At 43.4% G+C, this 21,262-nt stretch overlaps 1 protein-coding gene across 1 annotated transcript in view; it reads left to right on the top strand.

The window, feature by feature from the left end:
* The window catches only part of ACBD3 (acyl-CoA binding domain containing 3), a 47,581-nt gene continuing 26,319 nt past the window's right edge, over positions 1–21,262 (top strand). Inside the window, exon 1 of the mRNA XM_001091471.5 lies at positions 1–322. Within this exon, the coding sequence (XP_001091471.1) occupies positions 37–322 (286 nt within the window). The 5' untranslated portion in view covers positions 1–36. The remainder of the gene's footprint in view (positions 323–21,262) is intronic.

The following is a 21,262-nucleotide window of genomic DNA, read 5'->3' as shown; positions in this document are numbered from 1 at the left end:
CCGCCTGTCCCCGCCGAGGAGGCGCAGCAGCCAGAGATGGCGGCGGTGCTGAACGCAGAGCGACTCGAGGTATCCGTCGACGGCCTCACGCTCAGCCCGGACCCGGAGGAGCGGCCCGGCGCGGAAGGCGCCCCGCTACTGCCGCCACCGCTGCCACCGCCCTCGCCACCCGGATCTGGTCGCGGCCCGGGCGCCTCAGGGGAGCAGCCCGAGCCCGGGGAGGCGGCGGCTGGGGGCGCGGCGGAGGAGGCGCGGCGGCTGGAGCAGCGCTGGGGCTTCGGCCTGGAGGAGTTGTACGGCCTGGCACTGCGCTTCTTCAAAGGTGAGCCGGCCCAGCCCCACCCCTGCCGCTTCTGCCCGGTCCCGGGAGCCCGGCACGGGCTGTGGTCTCCAGGGTGACTGGACCAGACTTACCCTCACCCACTCATACTGGGCCGTGGTGACTCAAGCGGGGTTCCCTCCTTGGGGGTACACCAAGTTTGTCACTACCTGCTTGGCCACTAGGTCACACCCCTGACGAGCCTGCAACCTTGGTTTAGCAGTCATGTCCCGCCTCCCAGAGGTTACTGGGGCATTTTACCTGATTTAGCTTCTGGGATTTCCAGGAGCCAGGGTGGAAGAATGGGCCCACTTTCTTCCAAAGGATCCCATTCTGGGATTGCCTTGTATTATTTTTTTTTTACTGACTCTTTTCTTTTCCTGTTTCCCGTGGCTTGTCACATCAGGACCCGCCGATTTTTACCCTTAGTGGAAGAAATCTGTCAAGAGGTTCCGTATATAGCCTTTGCAGCCATTCTTGGGAACCATAAACTCGAATAGGACTTGATCCCCAGGCAGATTGATGTGGCAGAGAGGAAGTAAAATGTTAAGCTCATCATCCCCTCCGGCTTGTCAAACTCTTGAGGAGGGATGTCCACTATGTTCTAGTAACTTCTAGGTGGTTAAAATTTACATTGTAAGCAATGTGCAAGAGTGAATTCTCAGAGTAAGGCCTAACAGTACCTTCTGTGCTTTTCGCATGATTAATTGTTAAATGTCTCTTGTCTTAGAACAAGATTGTAGTGTGCGGGTTTTTTTTTTTTTTTTTTTTTAATTGGGTGATTCACTTAGTCAAATAGTGGAGAGACCAATCACATGATTTTTGTCAGTGGGAAAACCTGATGAAAAGCCTGTTAGTTTGATTCTTTTTTTTTTTTTTTTTTTTTTTTTTTTTTTTTTTTTTTTGAGACGGAGTCTGGCTCTGTCGCCCAGGCTGGAGTGCAGTGGCTGGATCTCAGCTCACTGCAAGCTCCGCCTCCCGGGTTTGCGCCATTCTCCTGCCTCAGCCTCCCGAGTAGCTGGTACTACAGGCGCCCGCCACCTCGCCCGGCTAGTTTTTTGTATTTTTTTAGTAGAGACGGGGTTTCTCCGTGTTAGCCAGGATGGTCTCGATCTCCTGACCTCGTGATCCGCCCGTCTCGGCCTCCCAAAGTGCCGGGATTACAGGCTTGAGCCATCGCGCCCGGCCAGTTAGTTTGATTCTTAAAGATACTTAGTCTTTTAGGGCGAACGGACAGGGAGGGACATCAGCAAATGAAACTTTAAAAGTGGTTGCTAGGTTCCACGTACGTTCCAGAACGTATTTATGACACTTTCCCCTGAGGTGGTACCTTTTGGAGTACATACTTTACTAGCCGAAATTGAGTAGTTCAATGTAATGATACACACGGAAGTTGTTTTCTCTCAAAATAACTTTAATCGTGCAAACTAGTGAAAGTTTTATAAATTCTCCAGAACATTTGATCATTTCACATTCAGTGACATATTCGTGGTCATTGCACAATGAGTAGCCCTCTGTGTACTAACTAGCTTGGGGAATTGGTAATGGCTAGTGGGTTTTGGATCATTTGACTTTTAGATCACTGGCTTGAATTTAGAGTTTGCTGTAGTGATGATATATTACCACTTTATAAAAATCAGATGGTTTCTGTACAACTCATATAGCTACATTCCACTTGAAATTTTTATTCTTGGAACTTATTTTTCAGTAAAGTATATTGTAGCAGAGAATAAGACTAAAAATGAACTTTTTGTTTCTGTTTTTGAGCTGGAGTCCTGCTCTGTTGCAGGACTGAGGGAGGCTGAGGCAGGAGAATCACTTGAAGCCGGGAGGCAGAGGTTGCAGTGAGCGAAGATGGCACCATTGTACTCCAACCTGGGTGACAAGAGCAAAATTCCGTCTAAAAACAAAAAAGAATCGCTTGAATCTGGGGGGCAGAGGTTGCAGTGACCCGAGATCATACCACTGTACTCCATCCTGGGCGACAAAGTGAAATTCTGTCTCAAAAAAAAAAAAGATTAAAACACTATAACGTGTAGTACATTTAGCATTGTTTGGAGAGTCAGGAAGCTCTGGATTCTAGTTACCTTGTCAACTAGACAATTAACTTTTCCAGACTCAGTTTCATATGTATAAAGGGAGCTGGATTCGATGAAATATGATGTCTCAGATTTAAGATTCAGTGGTCTAAACCTAACAGATTATTTAGCATGTGTCTTGAGTGGTAGGAATCCTGGGGAAACTTAAAACTTGGGGCCTAGGTGTTAGTCACCTTAGAGAATAAAGCTACATTGATAGGTGTGGTTCACTCACTTCCTAAATTAAGTTCTCAAAGCAATATCCAGGTACTAAAAAGGAGAAATAGCTGCATAGCAATTAAAAGCTACCTTTCTGCATGGATCATTGGAGACTTAGTATATGAGACACTAACTGAAAAAAGAAAGGGAAGGATGTAAAAGCAGTCAGAAGAATTATGGAATGTGGAGTGAGCCAAGCAATGCTGCCTTTATTTTTTTGTTGTTTTTTTGGTTTGTTTATTTTATTTTATTTTATTTTATTTTATTATTTTTTTTGAGATGGAGTCTCGCTCTGTGGCCCAGGCTGGAGTGCAGTGGCTGGATCTCAGCTCACTGCAAGCTCCGCCTCCCGGGTTTATGCCATTCTCCTGCCTCAGCCTCCCGAGTAGCTGGTACTACAGGCGCCCGCCACCTCGCCCGGCTACCACTAAAAATACAAAAAATTTTTTAGTAGAGACGGGGTTTCACCGTGTTAGCCAGGATGATCTCAATCTCCTGACCTCGTGATCCACTCGTTTCGAGCTCCCAAAGTGCTGAGATTACAGGCTTGAGGGTTTTTCTTTTTTAAACGGAGTTTCACTCTCGTTGCTCAGGCTGGAATGCAATGGTGCGATCTCTGCTCACTGCAACCTCCGCCTCGAGGGTTCAAGTAATTCTCCCACCTCAGCCTCCCAAGTAGCTGGGATCACAGGCATGCGCCACCACGCCCAGCTAATTTTGTATTTCTAATAGAGATGGGGTTTCTCCATGCTGGTCTTGAACTGCCGACCTCAGGTGATCTGCCTGCCTTGGCCTCCCAAAGTGTTGGGATTATAGGTGTGAGCCACCGCGCCTGGCACCTTTGTTTTAATGTGTGGATTTTTCTAGTGGAACACTTGGTGTTTTGTCAGTCTTGCAAGGACTTTTAATCACTGTTCTATGGTTTTGTACCAGTATCTCACAGGAATTAGAAATAACATTACATTTTCGGCGGGGTGCAGTGGCTCACGCCTGTAATCCCAGCACTTTGGGAGGTCGAGGCAGGCGGATCACAAGGTCAGGAAATCGAGACCACCCTGGCTAACACGGCGAAACCCCATCTCTACTAAAAATACAAAAAATTAGCTGGGCGTGGTGGCGGGCGCCTATAGTCCCAGCTACCCAGGAGGCTGAGGCAGGAGAATAGTGTGAACCTGGGAGGCGGAGCTTGCAGTGAGCTGAGATTGAGCCACTGCACTCCAGCCTGGGCAACAGAGTGAGACTCTGTCTCAAAAAAAAAAAGGAAAGAACATTACATTTTCTTTTCCACTGTGGAATAAATACGAATCTTGCAAGCATGGATATATTTTTCCATTGCAAATAGCTTGGATTGGAAATGACAAGCCCTATTTCTTTCTTTTTTTTTTTTTTGAGACAGAGTCTCGCTCTGTCACCCAGTCTGGAGTGCAGTGGCCGGATCTCAGCTCACTGCAAGCTCCGCCTCCCGGGTTCACGCCATTCTCCTGCCTCAGCCTCCCGAGTAGCTGGGACTACAGGCACCTGCCACCTCGCCCGGCTAAGTTTTTGTATTTTTAGTAGAGACGGGGTTTCACTGTGTTAGCCAGGATGGTCTCGATCTCCTGACCTCGTGATCCGCCCGTCTCGGCCTCCCAGAGTGCTGGGATTACAGGCTTGAGCCACCTCGCCCGGCGACAAGCCCTATTTCTTACTCCATCCTTGTCAGGGTGGTAATAGACCAGTGACTGAATCGATTATGTCAACTATTCTTAATTTTTTATGACAGTAAAAGTAAAATAGATGAAGATATGGGTAAATGTAAGTTAGCATTTTACCATCTAACTTTCAAACATTATTGACTCCTCAGTATGGATAGTTTTGTATTAGATTACAACTATAAATGAATAGTATATTCAGTTTTGCTTAGAGTCCAAAAGAGGAGTTAAGGACCCAGTGACAACTGCAATACAGTATGGAGGACTGAGGGAGCAGATGCCATTCCAGGGTGGGGGAAGGCCAAGAGCCATGAAAGCCATGAAAAGGCAAAGCATGTGTATTTGCAGAATGGAAAATAGAAAGCAATTTGATGGAGAGAGCTGGGAAGGTAACTGAGTTCAGATCTTGGATGGACTTGCATGCCATTGTAATTTTTTTTTTTTCTGAGATGGAGTCTCTGTCACCCAGGCTGGAATACAGTGGCATGATCTCTGCTCCCTGCAACCTCTGCCTCCTGGCTTCATGCAGTTCTCCTGCCTCAGCCTCCTGAGTAGCTGAGCTTACAGGCTTGTGCCACCACGCCCAGCTAATTTTTGTATTATTAATAGAGGTGGGTTTCACCATGTTGGCCAGTCTGGTCTTGAACTGACCCCAGTTGATCTGCCCGCCTCGGCCTTCCAAAGCGCTGGGATTACAGGCATGAACCACCGCGCCTGGCCATGTAAATATTAGTAGTTCGGCCTTTTTGTCAGTAAATGAGAAGATGAGGAACTGCTGGAGGTTTTTAAAGGGAGGAGCAAAGTTGCTTAAGTCTTTTTTTTTTTTTTTTTTTTTTAAGACAGTCTGGTTTTGTTATGCAGGCTAGAGGGCAGTGTCACGATCTTGGCTCACTGCAGCCTGTGTCTCCCAGGCTCAAGCCATCCTCCCACCTCATCCTCCTGTGTGGCTGGGACCACAGGCACAAGCCACCATGCGTGGCTAATTTCTGTAGAGACAGGGGTCTTGCTTTGTTGCCCAGGCTGGTCTTGAGCTCCTGAGCTCAAGTGATTCACCCGCCGTGGCCTCTCAAAGTGCTGGGATTACAGGTGTGAGCTGCCACACCCAGCCAGAGTTGCCTAGTTCTATTTTAGCAATGTTAAGCTAGGTTTTCTTATCTCCATGGGTTAAGGACCCACAGGAATCCAGTGGGTTCGTTTTATTGTAGCCTTTATACTTCTTGGATGGAGTTGACCTGGGGAATTGTATTTTGGTTTTTAGAGTTCTTTGGGGTGGACTTCTCCTTCTCTAATACTTTGTTACCCTATTACATTAAGCTGGTAGATTGTTTACATTAACTTAAAATTTCAGAGTAATAATTGTCAATAGTTGAGTAGATGTTTACTAAATCTCAGGTACGGTGCCACAAACTGTATATGCATTACTGTTTAATCCTCCAAGAGGCCTTCTGTAAGGGTATTAACCCCATTTCTGAGTTAAGGATCCTGCCTCAGGACCCTCAGTTATTTGGAAGGTAAGTCTTGGACTCGTTTTCTTTATGGAATAGTTAATTATACTAGCATTGCTATTGATTATACCCAATTATATTACTGATAGTGGAGTATTTTATGTTGGGAGAGAATTATATTAATGAGCGCAATCAAATGGACAACTGAAATGGTTCCATTTCCTGTTGTCTTTAAACATAGGCAACTACAAGAGCATTTATAAATGGCTTCCTTAATGTTTTAAAATACTGTACAGCTGTAATTTATTCATTGGAAACATATATAATTAGCATGCCTCCTGGACTTAAGTGGTCTATCCTCAGATAATTTCAAGTTTGTTACTATGGAACATCTATTACATTTTTTTTCCCCTTTTATTATCTTTACCTTTAGACATAAGTATGTAATACTGTAGGAGGATATATAGACCTAAGAGAGACAGATACAAGACAAAAACAATTATAGCCACCAGTTTCATGTTAAATTTGAGCTGAACCAAAACTTTCCTTTAACTGGATTCAGGGGTGTGTATGTGTTGTTTTTGTTTGTTTGTTTGTTTGCTTGCTTTGAGACGGAGTCTCACTCTGTCACCCAGGCTGGAGTGCAGTGGCGCGATCTCAGCTTGCTGCAACCTCCGCCTCCTGGGTTCAAGCAGTTCTCCTGCCTCAGCCTCCCAAGTAGCTGGGATTATAGGCACATGCCACTATACCCAGCTAATTTTTGTATTTTTAGTAGAGACGGGGTTTCACCATGTTAATCAGGCTGGTCTTGAACTCCTGACCTCAGGTAATCCACCTACCTCGGCCTCCCAAAGTGCTGGAATTACAGGCATGAGGCACTGTGCCCGGCGCGTATGTGTTTTTAATGTAAGTGATTTTAACATTTTCCTGAGGCTTGCCTTTATCACACATGCAATGCACTAAAGTACACAAATACTAAGTGTATAGCTTGATGAATTTTCACGAAGTGGACAGTGTAGCCAATGCCCGGGAGCAGATGTTTTATCAGTTAACTAATACAAGAGCTACTGTGAATCAGTATTTAGAAAGGTAAGCTCGGGCCAGGCGCGGTGGCTCAAGCCTGTAATCCCAGCACTTTGGGAGGCCAAGACGGGCGGATCACGAGGTCAGGAGATCGAGACCATCCTGGCTGACACGGTGAAACCCCGTCTCTACTAAAAAATACAAAAAACTAGCCGGGTGAGGTGGCGTGCGCCTATAGTCCCAGCTACTCGAGAGGCTGAGGCAGGAGACTGGCATAAACCCGGGAGGCGGAGCTTGCAGTGAGCTGAGATCCGGCTACTGCACTCTAGCCTGGGTGACACAGCGAGACTCTGTCTCAAAAAAAAAAAAAAAAGAAAGAAAGGTAAGCTCAGGAGTCAACACTCTTTAGGGTGTGTTTTCCTTGCTCTGCCACTTAATTGTGTTAACTTTCTGTGCTTTGCTGTACTCAAAGGGTTGTTTTAGGAATTATAAGAAATTATATATATAAACTCTTAGCAGAATGCCTAGCTGTTGGTATTTTTGTGGCTGCTTATGTTATTGAAAAGGAGATACTTCTGAGAATTGATTATGGATGTTTTGAGTTAATGGAGGGGAAGTCTTGAAAGTTTTACTAAGCAGTTAGTACATGCTAGGCAATTCCCAGAGTATTTCCTACTCATTGATTCAGGAATACTGCATTGTATTATCCTTTTTTTTTTTTTTTTTTTTTTGAGACGGAGTCTTGCTCTGTTGCCCACGCTGGAGTGCAATGGCCCTGTCTTGGCTCACTGCAACCTCCGCCTCCTGGGTTCAGACAATTCTCCTGCCTCAGCCTCCCGAGTAGCTAGGTCTACAGGCAGATGCCACACCACCCAGCTAATCTTTGTATTTTTAGTAGAGACAGGGTTTCACTATGTTAGCTAGGCTGGTCTTGAACTCCTGACTTTGTGATCTGCCCACCTCGGCCTCCCAAAGTGCTGGGATTACAAGTGTGAGCCACTGCGCCTGCCATGTTATCCTTTCTTATAGGTAGTATAAGCATTTGTCAATTGAGATTTTTTTTTTTCTCAATCCAACGTGAGGAAGATGTGGTTTTTCAGGTTTTTTTGTTTTTGTTTTTAAGACACTGTTTCACTCTTGTTGCCCAGGCTGGAGTGCAATCGCGTAATCTTGGCTCGCCGCAACCTCCATCTCCCGGGTTCAAGCAATTCTCCTGCCTTAGCCTCCCGAGTGGCTGGGATTACAGGCATGCACCGCTGCGCCCGACTAATTTTGTATGTTTAGTAGAGACGGAGTTTCTCCATGTTAGTCAGGCTGGTCTCGTACTGTCAGCCTCAGGTGATCCGCCTGCCTCGGCCTCCCAAAGTGCTGGGATTACAGGTGTGAGCCGCTGCACCCGGGCGGTTTTTCAGTTTTAGGGGTTTTTTTGTTTTTGTTTTTGTTTTTGTGGATACAGAGTTTCACTCTTGTTGCCCAGGCTAGAGTGCAATGGCATGATCTCGGCTCACTGCAATCTCTGCCTCCTGGGTTCTAGCGATTCTCCTGCCTCAGCTTCCCAAGTAGCTGGGATTACAGGCACCTGCCACCATGCCTGGCTAATTTTTGTATTTTTAGTAGAGACGGGGTTTCTCCATGTTGGTCAGGCTGGTCTAAACTCCCAGCCTCAGTGATCTGCCCACCCGGCCTCCCAAAGTGCTGGGATTATAGGCATGAACCACCACGCCTGGCCCAGTTTTAATATTTCTAAAAGATGGATTTTAATCAAAGTGTATTCTCTATGAGGCGACAGTGTGATATGGCCACGAAATAAAACAGATTTGATCTTAGGCTGCTTTGATGGAACTATGGTACCTAGGATGAGGGAAAGAGAAAGATAGTCCTGCTCTCCTCTGCACCAAAGAGTACACCTCAAGCCCTGGATACTGCTTGTTTGAGGCATCATCGTTTAGGGTTAAAGACAAAATGGAGCTCATTCAGAAGAGAGCAACTTGTATCTAGTGGGAATTCAAATCCCTGCCATTATTATCATAATGGCTGCTGTTTAGTCAGTGTCTGCTCTATGCAGGCACTATACCAAAATTTTGGGACACATTTCTAACCCTCGCATGAACCCTAAGGAGCAGTATTACCTTTATTTTATTGATAACAAAACAGATTTCAAAAGATTAAATAACTTGTCGATGTTGTATACTTAATAGCAGAGCTGGGAATTAAATTTAAATTTGAGGTATGATTAAGCTGAGAATGTTTAGCCAAGAGATTAGAGAACTCAGGGCAAACATAGTAGGTATTTTGTGAGTTTCTTGAGGTCTAATTAGTTAGGTGTTTTTTAGTTAATGCTGAGGACAGGAAATAAACCCTGTGGATGGAGCTGAGAGATACCACCTCAGAATAAAGAGCTAAGAATCACTGCTATTCAGAGATGGATTAGACTGCTTTGGGACAGTGAGTTCTCTTTACCAGGAAGTATTCAAGCATAAGTTAGCAATTGCTGGGTGGATATTGTAGAGAGGATTTGAGCTTTAGTTTGCAACTCACCTACCTTTAACATCCCTTCCACGCCATAGATTTTATGGTCTTTTCATTACATGAAGGCTAGAAGGGACACTGAAATAATTTGGTACATTCCTTTTCCTCCAGAGAGAAGAGAAAAAATATTATTTATCCTATAAAATAGCAGTTGAAGTGTGAGCCTAATAGTCTTTTGTATACTTAATTTCAGGTGGGAGGGACTTAATTGTAATCTTTCAGAGCTTTGGGCTTGGTATCAAATTATGCTGTCCTATTTGAACTGTAAAGTTAAATACTTGTAAGTTTAGTAAGAACATAATGTAGATCCCATTATCTGTTTTTAATTGCCTGAAAAATGTGTTTTGTATATCATGTTAGTTTCCTATTGCTCTTGTAACAAATTACCACAAATTTATTGGCTTGGGCTGGGTGTAGTGGCTCATGCCTGTAATCCCAGCACTTTGGGAGTTTGAGGCAGGTGGATCACTGAGCTCAGGAGTTCGAGACCAGCCTGGGCAATATGGGGAAACCCCATCTCTGCAAAAAAACACAAAAATTAGCCGGGCATTGGTAGCTTGTACCTGTAGCCCGAGCTACTCAGGAGACTGAGGTGGGAGAATCACATGAACCCAGGAGGCAGAGATTACAGTAAGCAAGATCGTGCCACTGCACTCCAGCCTGGGTTACAGAGCAAGACCCCGTCTTAAAACAAACAAACAAACAAAAAATCTGTGGCTTAAAACAACTCTTGCTAAAAATCCATCTGTACTTAAGATTTTCCTGCAAGCCCTGACGTGTGTACCAGACAACCAATTCAGACTCTCATGGTTGGGAATATCCTCTGATGATCTGACTCTCCTAGTCTATGGATTAAATTGATAGAAGATCTGATTTGTATAGTAAACTCCTCTGTTCATACTGGTATTGACTGTTCCTGATTCAAGATGACAGCTACAATGGTACTGTCAAAAACAGCTACATGGGGCTGGGCACGGTGACTCATGCCTGTAAACCCAGCACTTTGGGAGTCCAAGGCAGGCGGATCACAAGGTCAGGAGATCGAGACTATCCTGGCTAACACGGTGAAACCCTGTCTCTACTAAAAAAAATACAAAAAACTAGCCGGGTGAGGTGGTGGGCGCCTGTAGTCCCAGCTACTCGGGAGACTGAGGCAGGAGAATGGCGTGAACCTGGGAGGTGGAGCTTGCAGTGAGCTGAGATGGCACCACTGCACTCCAGCATCAACTGGGACCACTTGAACCAGTTCCAGTTCAAGCGACAAAGCAGACTCCGTCTCAAAAAAAAAAAAAAATCCAGCTACATGGAAGTTTGTTCCTCTGCCGCATTGTGCAGTGACTGGTTTCACCCAGTACTTTAATGTGAGAATAAGCACTTTCCTCATATCAGGAATATTGTTGATGTTGCCTATTATTCACGGCTGAATGTAATCTTCAGTAGATTATCAATTATGTTTGATTATAGGTGATTAAAAAGAATGTGCATTTTTTCCTCAAAGTTGCTGGACATGTTTCTTTGAAAGCAGTTAATAAACAATTTCTAACAATTTATCTACTAACAAATATATATATTTTTAATTTACTGAGAAGAAATATTAAAATATCTCATTGACAGTCCTGGATCAGATAAACTTTATAATTAGCCTTATAATTTTGCTCATTTGATTGTGAGTCAGTATTATATGCACAGAACTTGAGGCATTTTTTTCTTCACGTATATTTTACTTTTCATATTCATATAGTCGCAGTTTTTATGATAGTAATGTCTCACTCACTCATAATACCAAAAGTTAGATCGTGCTTTTCTGAGTGCCCTCTTGCCGAAGACCACCAGGATCACAACTGTTGTTAAAGAAGGTGTAAAAAATTGTAGTAATAAATATGACCACAAGCAAAGCAAACAAAAAACCACACACACACTTAGAGATAGGTCCTGTTGGGGTAAAATCAGGGTGTTGGCAGGGCTTTGTTTCTTCTGGAGGCTCTGGAGGAGAATTGTTTCCTTGTCTTTTCCATGTGCTTCCAGGGAGCACCTGCAAGCTTTTTTTTTTTTTTTTTTTTTTTTTTTCTCTTGAGACAGAGTCTCGCTCCGTAGCCCAGACTGGAGTGCAGTGGTGCAATCTCGGGTCACTGCAACCTCCGCCTCCCAGTCCCGGTTCAAGCAATACTCCTGCCTCACCCCCCCGAATAGCTGGAAATACAGACACGTGCCACCACGCCCATCTAATTTTTGTGTTTTTAGTAGAGACAGGGTTTCACCATGTTGGCCAGGGTGGTCTTGAACTCCTGACCTCATGATCTGCCCACCTCGGCCTCCCGAAGTGCTGGGATTACAGGCGTGAGCCACCGCGCCCAGCCATAAGCTTTTGTTTATGCCCCTTCCTCCATCTTCAGAGCCACCAGAGCTTCTTCAAATCTGTGACTCTTTCTCCCCTTCCATTTATGAGGACCCTTATGATTACATTGGGCCCACATGAGTAGTTCAGGAAAAGGTCACCTGCAACCTTAATTCTGCCTTTGCAAGTAACCTAACATATTCACAGGTTCCAGAAGTTAAACATCTTTAAGGAGCCATTATTCTGCCCACCACTTGTGTTGTAGTAGCTTATGAACTGATTACTGAAATTGTGCATGAGTTTATTCGTTTTACCTTTTTATTAAAAATGGAAACCAGAGCAATTGAAAAGGTGAAATTGTACTACAATATTTATAATGAAAAATAGTCACCCTGTTTTCTGGTGTTTTTCCCATTTCCTAGGTCCTCTCCCCAAAGGCAACTACTTTCCATTATTTAATTGTTTCTTCTGGTATTTGCTTCCATTTTCCTACTGCTGCTTTAATTTAAAAAAAAAAATTCTGACTTATGTATGTCTATATCTTTCTCCTTTCCTCTTCTCAGACTCCTACTTTTGTTTTGTGGTTAAATTGTTGTCTGCTGTTTGTTTTTATGTTATTCTTTGCTGAAACAGATCATGCACTTTGATTACATTTTTGTTCTTGTGCAAACCTTTTTGTAAAGACATCTATCTTAAATGTCCTTAAATTCTTGAACTAGTCTTAGTGTTTGTGGTAAGACTTAGTTAAGTCAGCTGCCCAGCTGTCATCCTGGAAATTACCTTCACCTTTTCCTATTGTGTTGGATTCTGTTTCCCCTGAATCACTTATTTTCCTATGTTGTTGTTTTTATTTATTCCATTACTTTGGAAATGCACACCCCTTAGTATCTTCTTGTGAAAAGAGTACCTGAGACCATGCCTTTCCAAAAATGTGTTTTACTGTCACTTTTGATGTATTTGATTGGGCATAAAAGTCTAGATTGGAAATAGTTTCCCTCTGGAATTTTGAAGGCATTATTCCATTCATTCTTTTCTATTTTCTTTTTCTTTGTTTTTTTGAGATGGAGTCTCACTCTGTTGCCAGGCTAGAGTTCAGTGGCGATCTTGGCTCACTGCAACCTCCTCCGCCTCCTGGGTTCAAGCGATTCTCCTGTGTCAGCCTCCTGAGTAGCGGGGATTACAGGTGCATGCCACCATGCCCAGCTAATTTTTTTTTTATTTTTAGTAGTAGGGCTAAACGGGGTTTCATCATGTTGGTCAGGCTGGTCTCGAATTCCTGACCTCAGGTAATCTGCCTGCCTTGGCCTCCCAAAGTTCTAGGATTACAGGCCTGAGCCACTGTACCCAACTTCCCATTCATTGTTTTCTAGCTTTCAGTATTCCTTTTTTTTTTTTTTTTTTTTTTTTTTGAGATAGAATCTGACTCTGTCACCCAGGCTGAAGTGCAGTGGCATGATCTCAGCTCACTGCAACCTCTGCCTCCCGGTTCAAACAGTTCTCTGCCTTAGCCTCCCAAGTAGCTGGGATTATAGGCACCCACCACCACACCCAGCTAATTTTTGTAGTTTTAGTAGAGATGGGGTTTCATTTGGCCAGGCTGGTCTTGAACTCCTGACATCGTGATCCACCCTCCTTGGCCTCCCAAAGTGCTGGGATTACAGGCGTGAGCCACCACACTCAGTAGTATTCATATTCTTAAGAAGTCTATAGTCATTCTAATTGTTTGTCTTGTGTATGTGACCAGTTTTTCTTTATAGAAGTATGTAGATCTCCTGTTTTATCTCCATGTTAAAAAATTAGAGAAGTATTGTCTCCTTGTTTGTTTTCAGTGATTTTGATGAATACTTGATAGTCTTTTCAGTTTAGAAACTTGGGCCCTTCATTTCAGGGAAATTTTCTTGTATTCTTTCTTTCTTTCTTTCTTTTTTTGAAACGGAGTTTCGCTCTTGTTGCCTATGCTGGAGTGCAATGGTGCGATCTTGGCTTACCGCAACCTCCGCCTTCCGGGTTCAAGCGATTCTCTTGCCTTAGCCTCCCAAGTAGCTGGGATTACCAGCATGTGCCACCATGCCTGGCTAATTTTGTAGAGATGGGGTTTCTCCATGTTAATCAGGCTGGTCTCGAACTCCCAACCTCAGGTGATGCGCCTGCCTCGGCCTCCCAAAGTGCTGGGATTACAGGCGTGAGCCACTGCGCCCAGCCATATTTCTTTGGTAATTTTCTCTCTTTTCACTTTTTGGTACTGTTAATAGATAATCGATCTTTTGGATTAAACTTCTAATTCTCTTATCTGTTCTTCCCTATTTTTCATGTTTATATTTTTGCTCTGTTTTCTAGGAAATATCCTCAGCTCCATCTTCTAGATTTTTTAATTTTTGTGTTTTTGTGGGCTTTTTTTTTACATTTTTAATTTCCAAGAGTTCTTTTTTCTCTGAATTGTCTTTTTTTTTTTTTTTTTTTTAAGTAACTTGTTTTGCTTCATAGATGCATTAGCTTCTGTTCCTGAGGATGTTGAGTATAAATTTTGAATGTTATTTCACTGTTAAAATTTATTGTAGTTTTTTTTGTTTCCATATTGGAAGCTTTCCTCAAATGTCTGGTGATCCTTGAGTATTTCATGTTAAAGGATAAGGTACAGAACACCTAATTGTAACATTAAAGTAGGAACCTTTTTTCTAAGGTGATGAGACAGAAGTTTTGTAGAAGAACCTTCAAATGTCAGCATCTTTCAAATCAGTGTCTGTAGGTCATTATTTGGAGCCAGTTTTTCAAGAAAATACTCCTCTCTCTTGCATGGGATATATGAACCTGGTTGCCAACATTCAGAAACTAGGCAGGAGAAGTGGGGATGAGTGGGAGGTACTTACCATTTACTGGGGAAACATTTCATTTATCTGTCTAATAGCATACTCTAAGCCAAAGTGTCCTAACATCTGGAGCATCCCTGATTCATTTTCTGTAGTAAATATCCAGCCCTCTACTGAGTAGGAGCAGGGTAGCCATCTGCCTGCTTGGGGTTGGCAAACGCAATGGGATGGGGGAGGGTGGCTCCTTACATCTTATATAGACTTTAAACCAGATTCCTGTTTTCATCTAGACTTCAGCTTTTAAAGAACCTGATGCCTTTAATTTGTGAACCTTTCCAGGGTTCTCTTTTTTTTTTTTTTTTTCCCCTCCAAGACAGAGTTTCGCTCCTGTTGCCCAGGCTGGAGTACAGTGGCACGATCTTGGCTCACTGCAACTTCTGCCTCCCGGGTTCAGGCAATTCTCCTGCCTCAGCCTCCCAAGTAGCTAGGATTATAGGCATGCGCCACCACTCCTGGCTAATTTTTGCATTTTTAGTGGAGACTGGGTTTCACTACACTAGTCAGGCTGGTCTCGAACTCCTGACCTCAGGTGATCCACCCGCCCTGGCCTCCCAAAGTGCTGGGATTACAGGCATGAGCCACCACACCCAGCCCTTTCCAGGGTTCTCTAAATTGGCTTCCTTATTCCTTTTAGTGGGATTTCATTAAGGATCAGGGGTAATTGTGTGTGTTCAATCTATCATGTTTAACTGAAGGTTTATCTGCATGTTTTCTTTTCTAAGCAGGATTTGTGTTTGCTTTTGTTTGCCATAGAAAGCAGAATTCCAAAATTGATTGAATTAAATAACTTTGTAATAATAATAATTAATGAGTGGAAGAGCTGAGGATGATGCCTGCATTCCCTTCTGAGAGGACTGAAATAGAACTTTCCTTCAGGAATAGGGCCCTGGTTAAAGATTTTTGAGTTTCTACAAGGCTTTTTGTGTCAGTGCAGTTAGTGGAGTTATTACTTTCCTGCTAACTACATTTAACGTTTACGGTACCAGAAATAATTTAGAAGAAAATTATTCTTGGCCGGGCGTGGTGGCATGCTGTAATCCCAGCACTTCAGAATTCTGAGGCAGGCGGATCACCTGATGTCAGGAGTTTGAGACTAGCCTGGTCAACATTGGTGAAACCCCATCTGACTAAAAATAAAAAAAATTAGCTAAGTGTGGTAAGTGCACTTCTGTAATCCCAGCTACTGGGGAGGCTGAGGCAGGAGAATTACTTGAACCTGGGAGGCGGAAGTTGCAGTGAGTTGAGATCGTCCCACTGTACTCCAGTCTGGGCGACATGAGGCTCTGTCTCAGAAAAAAAAAAGAAGAAGAAAATTATTCTCATCTGATTTAAAAGACTAAACTCTTGTGATGTGTCAACCAGAGCCACCTGAAGAGTAAGAGAGAAGTAACTTTTTGTGTAATACTAGTAGTCTGCCTAACAATATAGATTATGAAGGATTTTTATTTTTCTGTGGTTTTTTTTTTTTGAAGCTTAGGATTTCAGTACTGTGTGAACTGTGCTATACCAAAACTGGTTGGGATTAGCACAGCCTCCTGGGTTTTGTATATTCCTTGGGAGAATAATCTCTTAACCTAATCCCAAAGGCTGAAAATACATTGCTTTGACTTTAAAAATGTGTATTAAAAAAGGTAATGTATATGTGTGTTTGATTACAAAGTACATATGCTTACTGAAAATTTGGGGAAATAAAAAATGAATACATAAAATAAAATTAATTTGTAATACAGTCTTTCAAAAATAATTATTAGTATTAACATTGTTTTGTTTTGAGACAGGGTCTCACTCTGTCACCCAGGCTGGAGTGCAGTGGCACCATCATGGCTCACCACAGTCTCAACCCCTAGGATCAAGGGATCCTCTCGTCTTGGCCACCCTAGTAGCTGGGACTGTGGTACACACCACCATGCCCAGCTAATTTTTGGGTTTTTTGTGTGTGTGGAGACAGGGTTTCACCGTGTTTCGCAGGCTAGTCTCAAACTCCTGGGCTCAAGCACTCTACCTGCCCTAGCTTTCCAAAGTGCTAGGATTATAGGCATGAGCCACCAGTCCCTGCTGGGTTTATTTGTTTGCTTGTTTGTTGTTTAGACAGGGTCTTCATCTGTCACCCAGACTGGAGTTCAGTGGTGCTTTCATGGTTTATTGGAGCCTCGACCTTGAGGCTCAAGCAATCCTGAGCCTCCAGAGAAGCCTGGACTTCAGGCGCATGCCACCACACCCAGCTGTTTTTTAGTTTTTTTGTAGAGGTGGGGTCTTGCAGTGTTGCTCAGGTTGGTCTCAAACTCCTGGACTCAAGTGATCCTCCCACTTCAGCCTCCTAAAGTGTCGGGATTACAGGCGTGAGCCACCGCGCCTGGCTGTTTGTTTTCTTGATTTTGTTTTTTGAGACAAATTTGGCTCTCATATAGAAAAAATGTTAATTTGGAGATTTAGTAGTAAGATTTAAAGAAAGGATTATAGAGCAATTATTTTTATTTTCTTCAGAGTCAGAATCTCAATGGATTGCCCAGGCTAGATTCTAACTTGTGGATTCAAATGATCCCTCCTGTCTCAGCCTCCCGAATAGGTGGGACTATAGGTGCATGCCGCTGCAGCTGGCGACAGAGCAATTCTTAAAACTAGTAAGTGCATAAAAGAGTAAATGGGAATGCCAGGACAGTTCACAAGAATGGATATACTGTTTTGTTCATTCTCATAGTAGTTGACCCATAAAGTCAATTTCTTTTGTGAGATTTGCTGGGCGTGTTTTTTGATGAGGGCCTGTGAACAAAAACATAGGCTTAAGCACTGAAGTTCACAGAGGTGAACGAATCTGTTTGACTGCCTGACCAGAACTAATACTGAAAACGTATTCCTCTTTTTTTTTTCTTTGAGATGGAGTTTTGCTCTTGTTGCCCAGGCTGGAGTACAATGGCACAATCTCGGCTCACTGTAACCTCTGCCTCCCAGGTTCAAGCGACTCTCCTGCCTTAGCCTCCCAAGTAGCTGGGATTACAGGCATGTGCCACCATGCCCGGCTAATTTTTGTATTTTCGATAGAGATGGGGTTTCACCATGTTAGTCAGGCGGGTCTCAAACTCCTGACTCAGGTGATCTACCCGCCCCAGCCTCCCAGAGCGCCAGGATTACAGGCGTGAGCCACTGTGTCTGGCCACGTATTCCTCTTTTTAAAAATACATTTATTGGCCAGGCATGGTGGCTTACATCTGTAATCCCAGCATTTTGGGAAGCCAAGGCAGGCAGATCACCTGAGGTCAGGAGTTCAGGACCAGCCTGGCCAACCCAACATGGTGAAACCCCGTCTCTATGAAAAATACAAAATTTAGCCGGGCATGGTGGCACACACCTGTAGTCCCAGCTACTCAGGAGGCTGAGGCACGAGAATCGCTTGAACCCGGGAGGCAGAAGTTGCAGTAAGCGGAGATCACGCCACTGTGCTCCATCATGGGTGAAAGAGCAAGACTCCATCTCAAAATAAATAAATAAAAACACTTTTTAAATTTGCACTATATTTTTAATTCTGTCAGGTGTAAAAAGGGCAGATGTTAAAATAACATCCAAAAGTACTGAAACTCGACCAGGCACGGTGGCTCACACCTGTAATCCCAGCACTTTGAGAGGCCGAGGCGGGCGGATCACCTGAGTTCAGGAGTTCAAGACCAGCCTGGCCAACATGATGAAACCTCGTCTGTACTAAAAAATGCAAAAATTAGCCGGACGTGGTGGTACATGCCTGTAATTCTAGCTACTAGGGAGGCTGAGGCAGGAGAGTCGCTTGAAATTGGGAGATGGAGGTTGCAGTGAGCCAAGATTGTGCCACCGCACTCCAGCCTGGGTGACAGAGCGAGACTCTGTCTCAAAAAAAAAAAAAAAGTGTTTACTTACCATCCCTCAAAGCCCCTGCACTTAGTTCACATTATCAAATGCTTGAAATAAAGAAGCAAGTTGGCCAGGCATGGTGACTCATGTCTATAATCCCAGCACTTTGGAAGGCTAAGGCAATTGATTACTTGAGGCCAGGAGCTCGAGACCAGCCTGGGCAACATGACAAAACCCTCTCTCTACAAAAACAAAAATTAACTGGGCATAGTGGCACTCACTGATAGTTCCAGCTACTCAGGAGGCTGAGGTGGTAGAATTTCTTGAGCCCAGGAGTTCAAGGCTACAGTGAGCTGTGATCATGCCACTGCCTTCCAGCCTGGGCGACAGAGTGAGAACCTGTCTCAAAGAGAAGCAAATTTATCATCTGGTAGGAAATGAACCCTCCCTCCATTAGTAGAAAACCCACATAGCAGTATTTTACAGATAACTTTATAGCAATAGTCACAGATTTCAAAAAATTTTTTTCATATCCACTTGCCCCATCTATTAGTTCAAATCACCTTCCTGCGGCAAAAAAAAAAAATTTTGTGTGCATATGTTCGAAATTGCTATTTTGCATGACTAATCAGAAAAGTGGTCTTCAGGTGCATAGTTTCCATGTGATTTTATCTTTACTGACATGTATTTAGATAAAACCACTTAATTGAATTTATTCTTAAAAAAAGAAAGGAAAAATGTACTCTCAGGCCCACCACATCTTTTTTTCTTGAATCATTGGCAGAATATGTTCTTTTATAGGCTCAAGATAAAATGACATAGGTTAATGTTTTTTCTTTTTCTTTTTTTTTTTTTTTTTGAGATGGAGTCTCACTCTGTTGCCCAGGCTGGAGTGCGGTGGCCGGATCTCAGCTCACTGCAAGCTCCGCCTCCCGGGTTTACGCCATTCTCCTGCCTCAGCCTCCTGAGTAGCTGGGACTATAGGCGCCCGCCACTTGCCTGACTAGTTTTTTGTATTTTTTAGTAGAGACGGGGTTTCACCGTGTTAGCCAGGATGGTCTTGATCTCCTGACCTCGTGATCCACCCGTCTCGGCCTCGCAAAGTGCTGGGATTACAGGCTTGAACCACCGCGCCTGGCCCTTTTTTTTTTTTTTTTGAGATGGAATCTCACTTTGTTGCTTAGACTGGAGTGCAGTGGCATGATCTCAGCTCACTGCAACCTCTGTCTCATTCAAATGATTCTCTTGCCTCAGCCTCCTGAATAGCTGGGATTACAGATGTGCTGCACCACCACACCCAGCTAGTTTGTGTATTTTTAGTAGAGAGAGGGTTTTGCCATGTTGGCCAGACTGATCTCAAACTCCTGACCTCAAGCGATCCACCTGCCTTGGCCTCCCAAAGCGCTGGGATTACAGGTGTGAGCCACTGTGCCTGGCTGCTTAATGCCAGTGGCTGCTTAATGCCTTTTTTTTTGTTTTAAAAAACAAAAACTCTCTAAATCACGAGGCTAAGATCGGGAGCTGGAGCTATTTTTCAAATTATCACCATTTGTTAAAAGTGATAAGGGGGTGGGCACAGTGGCTCACGCCTGTAATCCCAATACTTTGGGAGGCTGAGGTGGGTGGATCACCTGAGGTTGGAAGTTGGAGACAAGCCTGGCCAACATGGTGAAACCCCATCTCTGCTAAAAATATAAAAACTAGCTGCGTGTGGTGGCACACACCTGTAGTCCCAGCTACTCGGGAGGCTGAGGCAGGAGAATCACTTGAACCCAGAAGATGGAAGCTGCAGTGAGTTTATGCAGTGAGATTGTGCCACTCACTGCACTCCAGCCTGGGCAACAGAGCGAGACTCCGTCTCAAAAAAACAGTGAGAAGGAAGTTGTTCTGGGCTGTGTTTCTCTAATAATCACCTGTGTCATAGTAGTGTAAGAAAACTTTTGGTGATTAATGTACTTGTTAAGTATTTGATGATTAATGTCATCACATATTATGTGTTATATGTGCTGTATACTTTTATACAGCTGGCTGCACAGTAGGTTTGTTTACACCAGCGTCACCATAAATACTTGAGTTATGTGTCGCACCGTGTTATGGTGGCTACCACACCACTAGGCCATAGGAAAATTTGGGCTCCATTATTATCTTATGGGACTACAGTCATATAAACAATTTGTCCTTTACTGAAATGCCATTATGCAAGGCATGGCTGTACCGCATTGTTTCGACTTTCTCTTATTGATAACCTTTTATTTCCAGTCACAAGAAAACAGTGCTGCAATGAATGTCCTTGTATCTGCCTCCTTCTGTATATTTGGGAGTTCTTGTCAAGCATATGTAATGAGAACTGGAATGACTGGATCATAGGGCATACACATTTATAATTTTGAAATACAGGTGTCTCTCATTGTCCATGGTTTTGCTTTCCCTGGTTTCAGATACCCAGGGTTAATCAAGGTCTGAAAATAGGTGAGTAGAGTACAGTCAGATATTTTGAGAGAGAGAGATCCCACATTCACATAACTTATTGTTGTATATTGTTATATAATTGTTATATTTTATTGAGAATGGGTACTTGTAGGATCTTAATAACTTTAGATGTTATCTTTTTTGTTTATCTGATGGGGGGGTCTTGCTATCTAATGCTTTTAATTTGTATTTCTTGACTAGTGGGGTTGAATATCGTTTTGGATATTTATTGGCAGCTTCTATATTTTTTCTTCTGAGTTTCCTGTTGTTCTTTAACTCATATTCTTCTCACTCATTAGTGATTTTATTTCACCACTATATACATGAATGAGACATATAGGTAGCATATACTACTTTCAAGCCCCCTCCCCATTTTCTTTAAATTTGGTAGTCTGTTATCATTGGAATCAACCAGTAGTTAATGCTGCCATTTATCAAAGAAGCAGAACTGAGTATTTCCCATTTTAC

Source organism: Macaca mulatta, chromosome 1 (assembly GCF_049350105.2).
Source record: "Macaca mulatta isolate MMU2019108-1 chromosome 1, T2T-MMU8v2.0, whole genome shotgun sequence".
NCBI lineage: Eukaryota > Metazoa > Chordata > Mammalia > Primates > Cercopithecidae > Macaca > Macaca mulatta.
This window is presented reverse-complemented; position numbering and strand designations above follow the sequence as displayed.